General features: G+C 48.7%; 1 protein-coding gene and 1 long non-coding RNA gene across 4 annotated transcripts in view; both read left to right on the top strand.

Annotated features, from left to right (window-relative positions):
- The window catches only part of FGF1 (fibroblast growth factor 1), a 30153-nt gene extending 29279 nt beyond the window's left edge, over nt 1-874 (top strand). For 2 of the 3 annotated variants that reach the window (XM_062002541.1, XM_062002540.1), the window contains exon 4: nt 88-874. In XM_062002541.1, the coding sequence (XP_061858525.1) occupies nt 88-282 (195 nt within the window). In that variant the 3' untranslated portion in view covers nt 283-874. The remainder of the gene's footprint in view (nt 1-87) is intronic. The other variant, XM_062002542.1, reaches the window with a different exon arrangement.
- Nucleotides 875-5308: 4434 nt separating this feature from the next.
- LOC133626140 (uncharacterized) lies at nt 5309-17350 on the top strand. Its single transcript, XR_009819311.1, has 4 exons — nt 5309-5405; nt 6977-7034; nt 10189-10377; nt 17156-17350. It is a non-coding gene; the product is annotated as an uncharacterized LOC133626140 (long non-coding RNA).
- The last annotated feature ends 2230 nt before the right edge of the window (nt 17351-19580 follow it).

The following is a 19580-nucleotide window of genomic DNA, read 5'->3' as shown; positions in this document are numbered from 1 at the left end:
GATAGCACACTAGCCAGGGACCACCTGAGCTGGGGTCACTGCATTAGGAATATACATCCTCACTGTCAATTTGGGGCTCTCTTTCAGCAGTTACTGGGTGAGGAGTGTCTGTTCCTTGAAAGGATTGAAGAAAACCATTACAACACATATGTCTCCAAAAAGCACGCAGATAAGAACTGGTTTGTAGGTCTGAAGAAGAACGGGAGCAGCAAGCTGGGGCCGCGGACTCACTATGGCCAGAAGGCAATCCTCTTCCTCCCACTGCCCGTCTCAGCCGACTAAGCCCTGTCCCAGAAGCTCAGAGACAATCCCCAATCTCAAAATCCAACCTCCACCCTCTCCCTTTCCCTTGCTCTCTCTTTTTGGCTAGTATGACAGCACCAAATGTTAGAGCTTCGAGCTTTAGGTGAAGGCTTTACCAAGCACAGAGCTCCTCTGCTCTACATGAAGCTTTGCAGAGGTGACTCTGACACTCACCAAGGTCCAGTGGCATCCCCACCTCCCCATGCCCTGTGCCGTCTGACAGTGCATGCTGTGACCACGCTGCAGCTTCTGGGTGCACACAAAATCAGTCCCAGGCAGGCATCCAGAAACGTGGCCAAGGGCACCCCAAGGACACCCCGGTTACCAGAGAATTACATCTACTGTCCCCAGTCAGTCTAACCTCCCTGGATATTCTGCATTAACATATTTATCCATCTAAGTATGTAGCTTCTGATAATGCACCTGCAGTCGTGTTACCGAGTGCCAGCCTGGTTAAATGCTTGTTGATACCCTCAGCATATTAAGCTAAACTAGCATCAACCAAAAGCTTCAAGCCCTAGCCATCTGAGCCTCCCTTACAACGTGAACATTGCTGTATTTCATGCTAGTACCTGCCATATGTTATTTGTATTTATTTATTAAGTAAATATGTCTCTTCTACAATCTGTTTGTAAGTAATTCTGGGCATCAAAGCCCCTTGACGTTGTTCCAGCAAGAAGGAGGCTGCATGATGGTGGCAGCGTGTTGCGCCCCATTCCTGGGGCTCTTCCTCCCACATCCCTGGGGTTTGGCTAAATGGATCTCTAAAAACCACAGAATCACAGAATGGTTGGAAGGGACCTTTAGAGAGCACCTAGTCCAACTCCCCTGCTAGAGCAGGTTCACCTCGATCAGGTCACACCGGAATGTGTCCAAGTGAGTTTTGAAAACCTCCAGAGAAGGCGAGTCCACAACCTCCCTGGGCAGCCTGTGCCAGGGCTCCATCATCCTCACAGTAAAATAGTTTTTCCTCATGTTTAAGTGGAACTTTTTGTGTTCCAGCTTCTTTGCATTACCCCTTGTCCTGTCACTGGACACTACAGAAAAAAGTGCCACCCCATCCTCTTGACATGCACCTTTTAAATACTTGTAAATATTAATGAGATCCCCTCTCAGTCTGCTCTTGCACTGGGGCCCCTTGGTGACTCCCAAACCCTCTGAAGCTGAGTTTCTCCTCTCCTGGCATGAAGCTGATCTCCCAGGCAGCTTGAGACACTCCTGTCAGGTGAGAACATCATGGGAGGATAATGCTGTCACACTCTACCCTGGCTCGTCTACCCTCATGCACCCACTGCACGGATGGATGGCTACAGACTGTGCACTCCTTATTGTTTCTATAATAATAATCCTAATTTTACGATTTGAGTGAATGGGGGTAAACAATTCAGGGAATCCAGGACTTACTGGGGTTCACAGGAGTCAGCTGTATGAGGGATGAGGCAAACTTTGCCTTCTCCTTTACCCTAGACCACAAGCCTTTGAGCCTCATTATTCCTAATCCCTTTTCCTAATGCTTCCGTTCCTACAGTCCTGTCTGTTGGACACAATATTCCTTATTCAGCAGTAAAGGAGGAAAAAAGTCATTTAGCTACATAGTTTAACTTAAGGTGGTTCAACATTACATCACTGAAATACTGGTGTTGGTGAAAAGCACTCCTGTTGAGTTTGGGAAAGAGGGGTAATCTAATTCACTTTACCTTTACCTTATCAATAGACCCTTGGAAGGGTCAGGAGTATTACAGCAGCCCAGCTGCCCCCAGCTTTGCAAAGTGAAAATTCACACTGAAAATTCACCAGTTTCAGAGCTGCACGGTGGATCTGACATCTCAGTACCAATCTTTCTGAAGACAGAACACAAATAGCTTTCCTGTGTACACAACCTGGGGCCGAGCTTGGGTGCTGCCACCGTACACAGCGTCCTCATGTACACACACCCAACACCTTGTGGGAACACTGAGACAGAGCCTGCGTTGTCCACTCATTAGAGACTGCAACCTGTGTTTTCCTGTTACAGAGGGGTACTTACTGCCGAGATCCTTTCCTTGGCAGGTCTCACCTTGGTGCTGTGCCTGCTGGAAGGTTTTCATACACTTTGTTCCTGAACAAACAAGACCAGGGACAGTCATCTGCCTCACAACCAGCAGCCCAGGTTTATCAATTATCTCCTCCTGATTTGCAAATGATAACTATAAATGAGCTGTCAGCCTCCACCAGCCAACACTTGGGGTGGGAAACCTGTGTTGAGCTGGAGAGCTGGCGGTTCTGCCTGGCCCCAGCTGACACTGGGCAGCCACAGCCTGTCACCAGCTGCTCTGAGTCCAAGGTCCATGCTCTGGCACAGACCTGGGGCCTTTGCTCTGGAGAGCAGACAGAATTCACTCTCATGGCTTCCCTGGCCTCAGGCTTCATCCCACCTGGGCTCTTCTGCTCACTTGTTCCATTCCAGCCGTTCAGGACAGGGATATGGGAGAAGCACTTCCCTCTCCCAGCAAATCCCAGATGAGGCATCTCTGCACCAGAGATAGGAACAAGAGGCACTCCGCCTTGTATATTTCTGCAGCAGCAATTAGCCACTAATTGCCGTGCTTTAGAATTGCTCTGCTAATTACTGTGCTCCTGAACTTTTGCACTTGCTGGCTCTAAAATCTTTTCCCCACCACAGATAGCATCTCGGTTAATTGTCCTCCCAGGCGAACAAGGAGCTGGCGTGGGAACAGGGAAGGAGTGTGCAGCAGCTTCCGCAGCACCACAGCTGCAGAGCCCAGTGGGGTGGAGACCATTGCCCACCCACGGACACCGGCCCTGCCAGCACACACCACGCTGCTTGCACCCACCCATTGCCATGGCCTTTCGAGGCTGTTTCTCATGCAGGGGAAACATGTGGAAACCAAGCTGAAACACAGTTTCTGCTCCTCCTCCTATGGGGCTGTGGGATGGCAGAGGCTTCTCTTGGCCTTTGCAGAGCTAAGGTTCCACACAGCTGCCCATGGGAACTCAGGTGTACAGGCTTGCAGGTATTTTCTGTGTGCACCCTGAATGCATGAAGGACTACAAATACCAATTTCCCATTTTCACTTGTAATCCCCAACAGCCAGAAAGTCACATTTTTGCTGTATATTCCAACTATAACATTTTAATTAAAGAAAGATAAAAATAATGCTTGCAAAAAATCTGCTCTGCACAGGCACATGCACACAAGCACACATATCCCCCAAGAAATAAAGCACAGCACTAGGATAACTTTGAGGTTTTTCAGCACTGTTGCATCACAGGAAAGCTAGCTGGTTAGCCCTAAACTGGCAAACTCCTCTGTTTTTCAGTGTTGCCTTGTTTTACACATAGAAACAGATGCAATGTACCAAATGCACAGGATTCCACTATTAGAGGTGAACAAGTAATGATTCATCAGCTCTGCTGCCACCACAAACCATGTGCACACTTTAATTACCTGAGTAGTGAAGTAAAACACACTCAGCTCTCAGTGAAGACAGTTCAGGCTAATGGTGGGTGAGGAGCAGACGTACAGCTCTGCCAACCCTTCAGCTGCCAGGGGACACCCCATGGAGGTATCATCACCATCCTCACATGTGCCCATAGCCTACACTTGCAGCACTGGTTTTCAAGGCAGGTCCATGGGCTGAATCTCTCCACCTCTACCTTCTGTGCTGGTATGAACTTCTACTGTTTAATTGCAGTGGACAAGAGCTGTGACATTTGTCATTTAAACCAGTACCTGGCAGTGTCCAATAAGGACTGAGTATTTACCCAAATCCCAGATTTAGGCCAACATGCTGCAGGAGGAGACAGGTCAAGAGAAGGACTCAGTGACAACCGATGGTCCTGGAATCAAAGCTCTGGTGGCACCTGGGAAAGGCTGCAGATGACATTCCAATGGCAAACACAAAGCTAGGCTTGATGAAGCAACATGCATGGCCAACAGCATCACTACCTTACTTAAATACTGTGGTCATTTTCCCTCTGAAAGGCTGGGTTGCCACTCAAGTAAAAAAAAAATGAACAGAAGCACAACCAGGACATCCAGGCTTGGATAGAAAATGTAGTGCCAGATTTAACCATGCTGTCTTCCAACACCTCATTAACCACAGGGCATTCCTCTTGTTAGACTTTAGTCCCTCACAAATTAACCACCACAGGTACACACTTGATGGGCAACTGGGAAAAATTGTCAACACTTTGTCTGAAAAATAATCCCTAAGGAAGCCACAGTAACTACTTCAGACAGATGAACAAGCAAGGACGACATTACTCAGAGAAACCATGCTCGCTTGGGGGAGTTTTGTGCTTAGGGTGAGAGGTGGGGTGGAGGGAAGGGAAGAAAGTCTTATAAGATTTAATGAAATCATTACATTTGGATCTTTCCCATTAAGGGTAGTGAGCACAAGTGTGCTGTGAGAGGGTTTCTGGAGCATGTTGGAAGGAAAGCAAGTGTTGCTGTATGTGAGGATGAGCTAGAGAAACACGACTGGACGGGGAAAGGACAGTGGGGCTCAGACACTCAGATTCACAGCATTCAAACCCAGCAGCGGCTAAGGGGCACCCAGTGGGCCAGATTTCAGCCTTTTTCAGCTGCCTCCTAGTGCTGCCAGGTATCACCAGGATGGTGCAAGCTTCTATATCCTGAAGAAGTGGGAGGAGATGGTGGTGCAGGGAAGGCAGAGTCCCGCGTGATCCCACAACCCCTTCTGCCAGTGCTGAGGTCTGTGACATCCACACACACAACTTCACCCGGGATCTCCGAAGCTGTACCTTTGCCTCCATGCCTTTCGAACCTCTCGGGCTGAGGACATCCCTGATCAGATCTTTTATTTCCACAACTGCCCAATCAGGAGGTCTAAAGTCTGAAAAGCAGTGATGCGTGCCGGGCCGCAGGCGCCGCCTCTCACCGTGCGAGGCAGAGCGGCGGCCGCGCTCCCGCACCGAGGGATGCCCGGGAGGGGGCGGTGGGGAGGCGCGGCGGCGCCGGGAGGCGGGGCCGGGCCCCAGCCGCCGCTGCCAGCGGCCAGACGCCGGAGCGCCGACATCTGGCTCAGCATCTGGCTGACAAATGGAGCCAGCGGGAGCTTAAAAGGGCCCGGGAAGCGGTGAGTCCCCCGGAGCCTCTCTGCCCTGCGTTCCCCGCGGGCGAGACCAGGCCGGGATACCGGGGACGCAGCCCCGCCGTGGGTGCAGGGCTGACAAGGGACCCCTGTGCGGAGCAGGAAGGGGAGAGAGCGGTTATGCTGCTGGCAAGCCTCGAGGGAGCGTCTGATGACAGGCAAAGTACTCTTCCCACAAAGTGGCTTCTCCCTCCTCTTACCCAGAGGGCTGCTTTGCCCATGAGGCAGCATCCAGCCCAGTCCCGAATGCCAAAATAACTGGAGCAAGGAAGCCTGAAATAATCTATTATTAAGCTCTGGGAACCGATGGGAATCCAAGCAAAAGGAAAGCTTGGGTTTCTGCTGCTTTCCTGTGGTTGGCATTTTGGAAGGGCTGCTGGAGGACACACACAGCTCAGGGTGGGTGAAGCAGTGCGAGCCACAGGACAGTGCAGTGCTGGGCAGCCAGGGCCAGGGCTGCAGGATACCATGATGCCATGGAGCATCAGCTCTGGGAAGCTCTGGCAAGGACCGATGCAGCCCCCATAGCCACAGCCCTTGGCGGTGCTCATCCCTGCAGCTCTCCCTGGCATGGAGGTGCAGCAGCACTGCCTGTACTCCGGCTCTCTGCACATCCCACTCCCAGCACTCTCCCACTGTGCCTCAGACCTCCCTCACCACAGTCCTCAGCATCCCTTGAGCACAGGTACCCGGAATTGTGCCAAGCCATTTCATGATGAACTAAGCTCTTGGGCTAGTACATCTATTCCCACGTGCCATGACTCCATCTTTAGAATCAGCATCTGCAGCACTCCAGAGCTATGGAGGGAGTAGGGTAATCTTCTGGTCAGGGTACTGGGACAGTGATAATCTGTTCATTACAGAGGAGCAATTTCCATGGTGAAGGGTGGCTTGTAGCAATTACTAATCCCAGCTCCTGGGTTAAGCCCCTCAAGAAGAGGGAGAGGCCCCTGCTTACAGCCTTCACTCCTGACACACTGAGCATCAGGAAGCTGCAGCTTAAACCTCAGTGTAATCCTCACACAAAGAGGTGGTCACTAGTAATGGGTTTACCTGTTTAATTCTCCCTGGCCATTCCTGGCTCTCTGGGTTTTCCCTTCCCCACTAACTCAGCACTGCAGGAAACTCTGCTTCCCACATTAAGCAGATTGTCTGCAACAGTACAGGCAAATGCATTTATCAGGCTGAATTCCCAAGCTGTTACACCACAGTGTTTCCGGGATATGAATCCTCTGTCGCTCACATCCTCCCCTGCCCTGTTTCCGGAGCTGGGCTGCGATGCATTTATCACCCGAGGCACAGAGCTTCTTCACCCCCACCCTCCCTCACCCCAAGTCTCTTCCCCTGGAACCATCTCCTGTCACCACCAAGTGCACAAAGGAACCCAGGTGCATGCAGCAACCACCAAAACACCTCCCAGTCCCACTGCTAGGGCTCACCTCACAGTGTCGTGTCTAGCTCACGACAGCCTTGTGGCAGGGGCTCCTGGGTGGTGGGTATGCTTCGGACAAGTTCAAACCACTACCAACCACCCCATGTCTGCTGTTTCTCTGCAGAAATTATTCCAACATGGATTTCCTCCTTCTGCAGGGCAGGAACAGGGAAGGAAGGCAGGTAAGCAGCTCACTCACATGGACCAAAAGAGCCAACCTCTGCAGTGGGCCTCAATTAAAAAGGGTTTCAAGACTCAAATTAGCAAACACTGGCCCAATTCTGGAAGGCTGCTTGTGATTGTGCCTGTGCAAGAATCCCAGAGAAACAGAGCTCACACCACTGAATTTGCTATTTCAGATGTGCCTGCGGCACCTGGGCAGTCCTGGAAGAGGGCTTCTCCTCCAGGCTCCCCTTCCTAAACCATTCCAACCACATTTATCCTATAGCTAATGTTCTTTCTTTTTTCTTCTGAGATGCTGACAATTTCTGTGGGTCCATCTGGATGTTATTAGAAAAACGTCTTGAGTCCACCAAGGCTGCTGGCAGCAGGCTCCTTCCTCCCTTCCCCTGTCCGGGACCCCTGAGGTTGCGGAGCTAACTCGCAGGAAGAGCTGCAGTGCCAGTATACAAAGAGCACAGGCAGCTTGGCTCAGGTGCTAGACCTACTGCCATCCCCAAAACCACACCCAGGCTCAGGAACCACCACAGGCCTCAGTTTCCCTACTGCTAGAAGGAGTTAAATACCTCTTGAGGTGACACTAGTAAGAAATCAGTGCCCCGTTAGGAGCACTTTCTGTGAGTCCTACCTGCCACGTGCACTCATTGCTCAGGGCTTTGGCATTTCTAGAGCACTCAGGCTCCAGCCTCAAGGAACCAGCATGGCCTGATGCTGTGCCCTGGCCTTGCACACTTGGTTCTGCTGGACCCAGGACAACTGCGGAGTCATGTCTTCCTCTTCTGTGCCATGAACCTGGTCAGTCATCTGCTGCACAGAGAAAATGACATCATTATTGATAAATGCAGGGGCTCCTCATTGCTGATTTCAACTCGTCATGCACACCCACCTCTCCGCCTTCTCTCTGTGCTCTAGTCCTTCAGTCCTTTTTCCCTTTTTCTGTGATTTGCAATAGTCACCATTTTCTTGCATGAAAATCTAGTTCCCTGGGGCTGTAGCTGACAGCTTCCATCACTTGGGGTATGGTTTTATTTAGCCATTATAGCTACATCCTGAATGTGGCCATAGAGCACATTTATCTTTTATGACTGAACTTGGTGCCAAATTAGTCTCAGTTTACAGCTCGTGCTCTCTCTGTGGTGTTTACCGTTGGCTTTACCACACTTGAGCCTACGCTGACTGCCAGACGTGACCAGGGAGTGCAGGGGAGTGAGAGTGGAAACAGAGAGAGGGCCACAGTCCAAGTGTGGGGCTGCCTTCCTTTTGCCGGGACCATCTCCATTCGGGAGCACCACAGTGCTGCCACATGCTCCCCCGTGCTCCCACACTACCTGTGCCAAACCACCAGTTGCCTCGGTGAAGCACAGCTGATGCTGTGGGCCGGGGACCATGCTACACTGCTGGACCATGCCGGCATCCCCACAGTGCCACAACCAGTCCTGCTGCCAATGGGTGAAGTCTGAGGAGTTAAGGATGTGCAGATGGGCTCCCTCAGCCAGCACTGTGGCAGCAGCCCTGGGACGCATTTGCCTGGAGGGATTGGGAAGGTAATTGGGAGAAAAATGCACCTGTTGGATGAGAGCCCGTGTCCAGATCTACGGGCAACCACTGGCGAACACAAGTCAAGCCTTTCCAATGACAACTGCAATTGCCAGATTGTTGTATTAAAAGCACACCTTAAGCACAGGATAAATAAAGGAGGCAAATTCTTTCCAGGCGTAGCCATGAAAAGCTAACAGCATAGATAAATCAAGCTTCAAGGACTTTGCTCTTTAGAGAATAAGGTCTCAAGCCCAGGTTCAAACCCTCCTCTCCAAGGACAGTTCCAGCTTTCAAAGCCATACCAATCACAACTCAAAGCCATCTGAATCCAATCGTTGCTCACTCAGGCAGATCCATCCTCGTCACTGAGCACGGAAATTCAACATATGGGAAGAACTGGCAACAAAAAACATGACATTCTCTTTATTTTCATAGCAGTAGGCACTGCTGTGCTGGATAACTCCAGTTCATTCACCATTTCAGGCTTTAACTTTCTGTGTGCACCATGTAGTTTATATTGTGCTAAGCCCATCCAGACAGCAGGCAATTTCCTCGTGCTTAACAGCCCTCCTGGCCCTCCCTGACATCCGCCGCGCGCCGCTAAGTCCGGCCGATTAACACTGTCTTCACCAAAGAGCAGAGAAAGGTTCCCGTGGCTTTTAAACATCATCCGCTCCTCCAGCCTGCCCAAGCAATCAGCCCCAGGGTTCATGGGCGGTGTTTCAGTAACATACCTTCTTCCTTCTTAATGCCTGTGACACAGGTTCATTTCTTCTGTGCGTGTGCTGTGGACACCAGCGTGCTCACCGCAGCATCACGCCTGCTTCTGCTCCTCCAGCCAGGGCCTGTCCCATCCCGTTACTCATAACTTCTGTTTCCACACTCAACTGCAGATTTTAACCCTCGCTTTTTTGTAGACCGGTGAATGCTTTTTTCTGGTTGCACCGCATGGCTCAAATTCCCCCTGCCTATGTCACAAGGACTCTGGTGCCCAGTGGTGCCCATCGCAGGCTCCTGCACCCCGCAGCTCCAGCCTCACTGCACATCTCTCACAGATCACCTTCCCCTGCAACCAACCCATAAAATACACCCCCACAAAAGAGTTAAAAGCCAGCCTGGAGGGTTGCTTCTGCCCCACTTTGGTGCCTGAACATCATCCAAAAGCAATTAGGCAGCACACAATAACTTCAGCAGTAACAGTGAGGTTCTGCCCAGAGAAACAACACAACAGCAGCAGCACCGTCCACCCCTGTCCTCTCTAGGACTTTCACCCAAAGCCATTTCCATTCACAGGCACAAATTCCATTCTCTTTCTCCAAACTACCAGCCCAAGCTCCCTCAGTCTTGCACAGTGGGGTCTGCTGCCACACAGGTCCTGCTGCCTGGCACCATCCTCCCACAGGCCCCTCATCCCACCCAGGGGAGCAGGCACCCTGAGCAGCCCAAATGCTCAAATGAGGCCAGCTAGACGACAAGCAATTGCGCTCTCTTGCAGTGCTTTTCTGGGTCAGAAGGGATCCAGCAGCCCCCATGAGAGCATTGCTTGGATTTAATTAAGGCTGTTTAGAAACTCCTGCTGTCTCACTGGTGCCATTTCCATGTGTCCATCATCCCCAGGCAAAGCTGGCATTTATCTATGGGGCCAACCAAACTGCCACTGGGACGCAACCCTTTAACTCTGACACATCTGCAAACAAGTAAGTGTCAAAAGGAAGAAGAAAAGAAGAGAGGGACGCAGAGGAAGGAATTTGCACAGGGAACAACTCCATCTGGGCTTGGCATTGGTGTGTACTCCCCACATCACTGGTAAGAGGGACAATGGGTTCTGGCCAGCAAAGCTGCCGGCTCCAGCCCTGTGGGCATGAGGCCAGTTAAAACGCTGAGAGCTGCAGGCAATTCTCTGCTGAAACAGGGGGCACACAGCTTGCTGCCAGGGATTCCTGGAAAAATAAAATAGATAGGTGCTTCCCTGCCCCAGCTGGGCTTGGAGCCAGGGGGACTGTGACCAGCATCACCTCTGGCATCTGTCTTGGGAAGCCATTGCTTCCTGTCTGTGCTTTATTTATCCCGTGTGTCTATGTTCTATATGGTTTGTCCTGAAATATGTCAGTGTGCGACTTTCTAGGCTTTCCCATCCCATTGGGGTAAACCCAACATGTGGGATGACATGGAAGACTGAATCAGCCATTGCTGCTATTATTGTGCTCTGGTTTCTGCCAGCTCTGCAGAGGCTTTATGGAATTTGAGGGTTTTTTCTTTCGTTGGCTTTTTTTCCCCTTTTCTTCTTTTTTTCTTTTTTTAACTGAGCTGGTACTTTCAACACTTGCTATCTTCAGTCTTTTCAAAAATTATAAATAAAAAAAGCCCCACTTTGCTCAGATCTCTTTCCCACGTTTTCATGCCAATAAAAGAGTCACTCGGGAAGCCCCAGGTGATGTCTGCAATGTGCCAAGGGAGCAATGACCACAGGTCCTATTCTACAGGGTGTAACCATGCTCAGCATCACCAGGACCTTAACTCTGTTCATTTTTTAGGACAGAGCATTTACACACACAGCTTAGTCCAAAAAGAGACATTTTTTTACCCACCAGCTGGCTTTGCCTGCATTCTGCAGTGCCTTTGTAGACAGGGGTTGGAGTAGATGATCTCTAAAGGTCCCTTCCAATGCCTACCATACCTACCATTCTATGATTCTGAAGGAAGCATGAAGCAGTGCTTGGCATCCTAGTCCAAGACTGGAGAAAAGCCCGTCCATGACCCACCACAGAGGTTCAGCATAATCATAGGACAGGCATTCCAACATTGTAAACTGCAGATGTTTTCCTCTCCCCATCATAAGGAAGGGTAAGGACAAAACACCGGCACTGAAATCTATCCACAGTGCAGAGGTCCTGCAGTCCCAGTAAAGCGTGGAGAGCTCTATTTTCCCAAATCCTGGTCCAGACTAAGCACTGGTTGTTTTACATGGGAAGCTCCACTGCTGGTGAGCTCATGGAAGGTCAGTGACTCCAAGGCACCATTGCTTTTCCCGAAGGACCCTGGGGTTTTTTGCCTCCTGGGGGACACACCTTGCTGTGGGTTTGGCTGCAGCAGGAGGCAATGACCATGGCTACCTGGCTGCCAGGGCATGCCGCCTGGGACAGTGCTTGCCCTGCTGCCTGGGGGAAACAGCAGGATGTTCAGCCCCAGCTGCAGCAGTGCTGAGACACCATCACTGTCATGACCATCCCCCAACTCAAGGATCAAGAATGAGAATCATTAAAAAAAGAAAAAATCAACTCTTTGAAATCAGTTTTAAGTAAATAAAAAATTGATCTCAGAAGCTTCGGTAACCGCAAGCATAAATTTGGGTTTGGCCGAGTTCTGTGTTTTGCTTGGGTTGTTCTGCATCCCATATGAAGCCTATTTTAAGATGATTTGCTTGTGCAGTTCAGTATATAACCAGGGCTAACATGCACTTCACAGTCACCTAGGAGCCACTGCTGTCCCCATAGCCACCAGCTCCCCCACAGCCATGAAAGGCAGAGCTGGTCTGAAGTGCAAAGTGCAAGGTCCCTTATTCCTGGGGCTCCTACTACCACAGGCAAGCTCTGGCATGAGCTGGCTCAGTATCCCCTGGAAATGAAAAGTGGAGAGATGTACAAGCATGCTCTTTCCAGAAAAAAAAAAAAAGTTTATAAAAAAGGAAGAATTGAAAAAAAAGAAGGAAAAAAGTCAGTCTATGTCCTCACTTTATTGCAGTGAGCAGCACAGCTTTCAGTCAGATGACTAGGGGGAGTCTCGGATCACCTCAGGAAAAACACCATGCTTAGGAGTGTTAGTCCAGCTCCCTTCTGTCCCTGCACCAAACAGCTGTCACTCCGTCCCTCACACAGAGCAAAGGCACTAAGAGAGGCCAAAACTGTGACAGGGATATACAGAGCTGCAGTTTGACCTGGCTCATGTCTGAAGCAGGGCTCAGAACCCAGTAAGCTGCATATCTAAACCTCTTCAAAGCTCGGGGAAGGGTAGGATGGTCCATCTGGACATTGGCTGAGCTCCACTTATCGTTACAAATAACAGAAATGAAATAAAAGGAAGCCAAGTCATTCTCACTTGTTGGATAATTGCCCCCAAACCAGGCATCTGCATCTTGAGCAGGCGTGAAAGCGTAAGAGTACAAGAAATGAAGGTTTCTGGTGTCAAGATTGGCCTGGGCAGGTGGAAGAACATTGAGCTATATCCTAAGCTTCGAAGAGAAAAAGGGAAAAAAGAAAAAATAAAACTAAGGAAACAAGTCTTGCTTGTCTCCCTAATGTGCATGGAAGCCTCTCAACTACTGACACAACAAATGGCTTAGCACAAAAGCAGGGAAAACTACCAGCAACTGTCCACATGTCTATGCCTACATGGCCCTAGGGGCTCTGTCCCTCCTGCATAGGTAATGGCTGTGGCCTTGTAAGGTAAGAGGAGAAGGATGTGCAGAGGAAGACAGCAAGAGACAAATCACCAAAGGGAAGGCAAAGGAGAGGCTGAAGCAAGCACTGTGCGAGGCCAGGGCATAGCGGCAGACGGGGATCCCAGCGCATCGTCTGTACAGCAACAGAAAGCTGAGTTTATGCAATGCTTCCTGAGCATTTCCACATCCAATTCTGCAGCCCTCCGGGCAGGATTCCTGCCAAATCACAGGGCTTGGCTCACATATGAATATCACAAAAGCAGGAAAAAAAAAAGCCTGAAGAGCTATCACCTCTAGAAAAGCATTTCTTGCTTCCTCTTGGAGCAGCTCTGGAGGTTATTTGCAGCCTTTCAACTGAGGAGCAGCCCGACACAGCACAGGCAGCGGAGGAGGACAGGAGCAGCTGCCAAGTAATGATATTTTACACTTACAGATGCTTTTATCCCTGTTCCTCTGAGCACTTCCCAGGAGATAGCAGGGTGTTATTATCACTCTCTGTTTATGTGGAAGTTGAGGCACAGTTTAGAGTGAAATATTTTGGTCTTTCTTAAGGCTCGATACTCTGGAGACTTATTTGGTAAGGGGAGTACAAGATGGATTTCCCTCCTTCAGCTACACTCTCCGCTGTAGGCACAATGGGGGAAAGTAGACTGACTGCCAGGCAGTTCCTGGCAGGACAGAGAGAGGCTGGAGCTGTGGCAAGGAGATCACACCCCTACCTTCACACAGCCTCCCTCCTCCTCCTCCTCCATCCGGAACTGCATGGGGAGGTTAAAAGGAAGGAGAGGAGAGCATAGGGAAGTTAGCATTTGCTACCAAATTTTGCAGATGTTCAAGGCTACTTTTACTACAGGCTTTTACATTTTGCAGAAACTTCTATACAGAGCCTAATGCAGAGTAAAATGAAATCCCCCACGATACCTGTCATATGGATAAGTAAAACAGTATCCATCCTGCAGGCATCATTCGGGATTTCAATAGGTAATTAAGAAAACACACGTTACTTGGACTCCTTATTTCTGATCAGTAAAGCCTTTCGGGAACGACCTAGTGAACCACAATTATTTAAGGCTGTGGATTTGCATGTGGGCTTGCTCATGAATGCATTCACCTATGGTCCATACCTGCTGACTTCAGCTATCCTTACAGCAAAGGATATAGTTATTCCAGTTTACACACAGCTCCGCAGATTTCTGCCTCCGGATACCACTACTTCTGTTACTTATTTATACCACCAAGAAGAATTAGCAGTGCATGGGCAAGGAAAATGCCACTTTTGGGAGACCTGAAATGATCTCAAACTGGCAAAAATCCCACTTCCAGATGAAATACACATTCAAGTCCAAACTGCTAGCCCCTTCCCTATCCAGGGACATCCATGGTATATCCAGGCAATGACTGTATTTGGAAGTCACAGGTCCCTTCTCCCCATCACGGGGTGGATGAGACATTAATGCCGGGACAAAAGTTTCCTCAAAACCACACATTTCCATTCACTCAGTTGCTTCTCCTGCCACTGGAAATGGTCTCAGTTATATTGAGCATGCCACTTGTTTTTATCCACAGCTGATCAAGGCTGGCACAGCCCCTGGATCCCTGTCCTTGCCCCAGGACAGGCAGTTGTGACAGCCTGTCACCTCCCAAGGGCATTAGGACAGAGGCACAACTCACAGTTCACTGATGCATCTGCACATTCACATCACCACAACCATGTGAGCTCAGTTGTACTGAGAGGAAAACCAGAGCGTGCCAGAGCCCTGTCTGACAAGTGTTAGAAAAATTACAAAGCTGCACAGAAAAAATACCTTTAACTACTGCACTTTCTTAAGAGACAAGGGCCTAGGAATGGTGTTCCTTGGCTGGGAGGCTGAGTGCTCATAAGCTTCCAGCCAGATGGAAGCAGAGACCTGCTGAAAGCTTGGCCGCTGAAACCTCCTCCATGCCACCAGCTCTGTCATTGGGTCCAGAAAGAGATACTGCCTTCCCCTCTTAACCTCAGCACTCACATACTCTTAACCTCAGCACTCACATACTCACATACCCCTGTAGTCAAAACATAACCCTCCTTTACCTGCCAGCAGAGCATCCCAGTGCTATCTCTGCTGGAGCAGAGAGGCTGAGTAATTAGCTCATCCCTGGGAGAGAGGAAGTCAGTCTCTGCTAGGACCAGGACCACGGTGGTGAGGGGAGCAGCATCAGTGTGCACTGAGCTTTGTGGAGGCTGGTAGTGGTGCTGAGGATGTTGGATGGACCCCACTGCAGAAACACAAATCACAGAACAGTACAGATTTCTATGAAATAAAAATATTAATTATGCTTGTTGGGACTGTAACTTCACTGACATGGCTTAAGGTCACACACAGCTGTGGCTTTACCTGCCCTGAAAAAAACATACCAAACCAAACTCACACCCATAAAATTCTGCCAGCTCATCCTCAGGAACTCCTCATTTGAAGAATGGCTGTTGCTATCATTCAAGACTACGGTGCTGCAGGATAAAAATTTAAAAAACTATAAATCTACCTGTCAGGACTGTAGGATGGCTTTATTTATTCATTCACCAGGGGTAAGTTATTCAGTCTTGCAGAAACTCAACACACAGACCCTTCCTGCTGGTGATGCCGTGATGTACGGTACGTGCGTTCCGTGGCTCAGCAGCTGTGCATCCTGTCTGTCCTTCGTGACAGCCGTGAGTCCCAGTGCAGCATGGTTAGGGGGCCTTCAGTACATTTGCAGAGCTGTGGTAACTTAAATATAAATATGTAATTGTATTTGTCATACATTTGGGAACGCTGACCATTCTGAGTCTCACATGGCTTGGAACAGGCAGCAATTACAATCAGGAAGTGAGCAGAGGGAGAGATCTCCCATCTTTTTCTATGGAACAAATTCTCTTTTCCGTCATTATAGGCATAGATCTGATATTAAACTCGAGATACCTGAATATAGGAAAAAAAAAAAACAGGATTCTGCATAGAAAATGTCATACTTTTGCTGTCAGATATGATTTGGGGGAAGATTTTCACATTTCAACACAAAAATAAAATATATTTCTGACTGCTAACACAGAAAATCACAGAACCACAGAACCCTAAGGGTTGGAAGGGACCTTTAGAGATCATCTAGTCCAATCCCCCTGCTAGAGCAGGACCACCTAGGGTAGGTCACACAGTGATCTGGAATTTGTGAAAAACAATCTGCCTGAACTGCTGAAGCACGTAGACGGGAGCAAGGGGGGATGCCAGGGTCATGATAGCACTTTACTTATCCAAAGGATGGATCTAGCATGTCTGTGTGCATCACCTTTCACAAATATTAGATCTCTTGCTCACACAACAACAATTTCATTCCCCTTGCATTCTTTGTGCATCCCTGGATGAAGAGAATAGTGCAACTTAGACATGAGCCAAGATTACTAAGCGTTAGTGAGATTCTGCACCTTGCTGCTGGAGCATTAAACCTGTCATCGTCAACACTTCAGCTAAGGAAGCCTGGGGATGGTCCTGGGAGGTTTCATAAGATGGATGACAAGGAATTATATCTAGATATTTAACTTATTAACTATTTTTTTAAATGCTTTTGCCTTTCTTACTCAAATCTGATAGATCTTAATCTCTTTACCAGCAGCATTTCTACCGTTGTGGAGGAGCAGCATGTCCACTGACAGATGCTACAGGACATAAGTCCCTCTTCCCCAGGGCTTGCCATTTCCTGGGCACAGCAAGTCCAGGCAGCAGCCTGTGGATGCCTTACTCTACAGCACACAGTAGCTTAACCACCTGCTGCAGGCGGAAAATGAAAACACCAGGGAGAAAAGGCAAATCTTATTGTGTCTGGAGAACTTGTCTCTGTGAAGCAGGAATATTTCAATAGACAAGAATCTTTTGTCCAGGAAACTAAGCACTAATAATAACATTTCAGCTTCCTGCAAAGAAGACTCCTTCTCCAGCTGCTTTCCATGGTCTCTGCCTCTTTCCCATCCTCCCAGCACTGTCCCAGACCATGTCACACATTCCCTTCCACTCTCAGGCTACCAAACACCCCACAATTTTCCAAGCTGCCTTCACTCCATTCTCCAGCTTTGCCTCCTCTATCAAACACTCTGATTTTATATTTGATTCCCGGCTCTATTTGATTCTTCTCCAGGCTCTACTGGCAAACACACACAAAGAAGAGAAAATCTCGCCTCTCCAGCTCGGCTGCCCACTGCCACGGCACCCCTCAGTCCCCCTGTCCTTACTGGGAGAGCCTGGTCTCACTGGCACTGGTGTCCTACTTGTCCAGACGTCCCACCCAGAGGACACAGGACCAGGCATCAATGCAGGCTGATCCCAGAGTCTCCACTGGCATCTTCTCCCGAACACTCAAAGCTTCCCAAAGCTCAGGGGGGAGTTTTAACAGGGAAAAGGGTGAACACAGCTCAGTGTCCCCTCTCCTTTCCAAACCCTGGCCAAAGCATGGTGGTGTTCCAGCAGTCCAGGCAGCTGCATATTATTTATTCATTCATTCATTTTGTAGAGGCAAGCTTCTCAACTCAACCTCAAAAAAAAAAACCCAAAACCACCCCAGGACACCAGCCCCATATGTGAGTGTTGAGAGTCGCTGCTGTGAGAGCAGAAAGGCACTTTCTGTAGCTGGGTACCTCATCAAGGGAAGATGGGAAATTTCCTGGAACAAAGACAATGCCCTAATTCGTTCCTGCCAGCACAAAACAATGCGCTTGAGGAGCCAGAAGCCATCCTCCGGGAGAACAAATCTGGTGGTCTCCATCCGGCGCCACTGGAATAGCAGTCCCAGTCCTCACAGCTAACGCTGCCCACCAGCAGCGGCCATGGGCACCGAGGGCTGTGCATAGAGGAAAGTGGGCTGGGTACTCCGTCCAGATCATTCCCACTGCAGCCCCAGGGGAAACGACCAGCCTGCTGCTGCCCCCATGGCTGTCTTCCAGGGGCACAACCCAGCCCCTCTTAAGGAAAAAAATAAAGTGCAGAAGGAGACTGAGTAGCCAGAAACACGAGCTTTTGGAAATCAAGTATTACCTCAATGAAGTGCAGGGCTGGGCAAATCGTAGCTAGCATGAAAACCAGCTGGGAGTTGAAGCAGGGAGTCTGTGGCTGCTCAGGGATTGTAGCTCAAATGTTTCAAAGCTCTGCTGCTGTCAGGGGGACCAGAGGGCCTCAGCAGAGTCACACCTTTAAAAGGTGACAAATCTGAATACCAAGGCGCATAGTAACAGGAGGAATAGAAAAACAAGTAAAAATAAAGAGGTTTAAGGAAAACATTGTTTTCTTTCCACCATAAAGAGTTTAAAGAGGTAGGATAACTTTTACCCATAGCTCAACATATTTACTGGAATCAATTTAAGAGGAAGTTCACAGACAGAAAAAAATATTGTTCAGTCAAGACTAAAATGCCCTGACTCTGCTAGTGCAAAGTCTCCTCTGGTTCTACTAAAGCAAATTGGATTTAATGTTCTTTTAATCTCAGCTTCAATAGAGTCACAATCCTACTCTGCATCCCTAAAGCCACTTTACAAGCAGAGGATGAGTTCAGGGTCAGGAACACCTGCAAGACATGTTATGGGCATTTTGCACATGCTACGGGCATAATATTAATGAAAATATATTAATTAGGCTTTCATAAAATACATGTTAGGATCTCCATACACAACCCCTAAAGAAACTGGGTCCCAAGTGACAGTCTTATTTTCATTTAATAGTAGCTCAGCACAGCTTGGAATATTATAAAAATATCTCAGAAAGCAATAGATAATGCTTCATCTACAAAGCATCACACAGACTGTTGACACAAAGTATTGTATTGATTTGAAATAGACTGCCCAAGCATATTTCACATGTGTGCGTATGCAATGCTTGTTAGTTTAATAAATATGTAAACACGGAAATGTGTCTCTGCTTTTAGAAACAAATGGCTAAATCACCCATCCATTCATTTGCATGAGAAAAGTGAAGCAAAGGCTTCGCTCTTTTCCTTTATTCTTACGCAAGTAATGGTTTAGAATATGTACATTATCATCCACACCATAATCACAGTCCTGAGTCTATAATCCCAAGAAGGAAACTTGCACTGCAAACAGACTAAGTCTACGGGGGGCTGTTGAAGCTTAAGTTCTTTAAGTATTATTTTTAAGTTCCTCTCCATCAAGGATATTATGAGTAATCAGAGTAACTGTGACTGTGGCTTTTTAGAAAGCGTTCCTCCCAGCTTGTTCTAGAGAGGCTATTTTAAAGGTCGCGCTGCTGCACTTGTGGTGCAGTGCCTTGGCGAGCTGGTATAAAGTAAGTGCATTTTAGTTGGCATCTGTTTGAAACTGTATTTTCATTTGTAAAAATTGAAAAATTCTTGGAAGAACTCCACAGTCTACAAAAAAAATGTTCTTGAAAACTAGTTATGAGTTAATGATAATTCCACTTTGGGCAGGAAGGAAGGGTTTAGGCTGGATGTCCCTGAGCGAGTCGGGAGGATGTTAACCACAGCCCTGCTCTGCTCCTCCGGTCCTGCTCATGGCCCAGGCTCCTGCTGAACAGGACAAAACACCCCATTTCCAGAA

Source organism: Colius striatus, chromosome 9 (genome assembly GCF_028858725.1).
Source record: "Colius striatus isolate bColStr4 chromosome 9, bColStr4.1.hap1, whole genome shotgun sequence".
NCBI lineage: Eukaryota > Metazoa > Chordata > Aves > Coliiformes > Coliidae > Colius > Colius striatus.
Note: the sequence above shows the minus strand (reverse complement) of the source record. Positions and strands in the feature narration are given on the sequence as shown.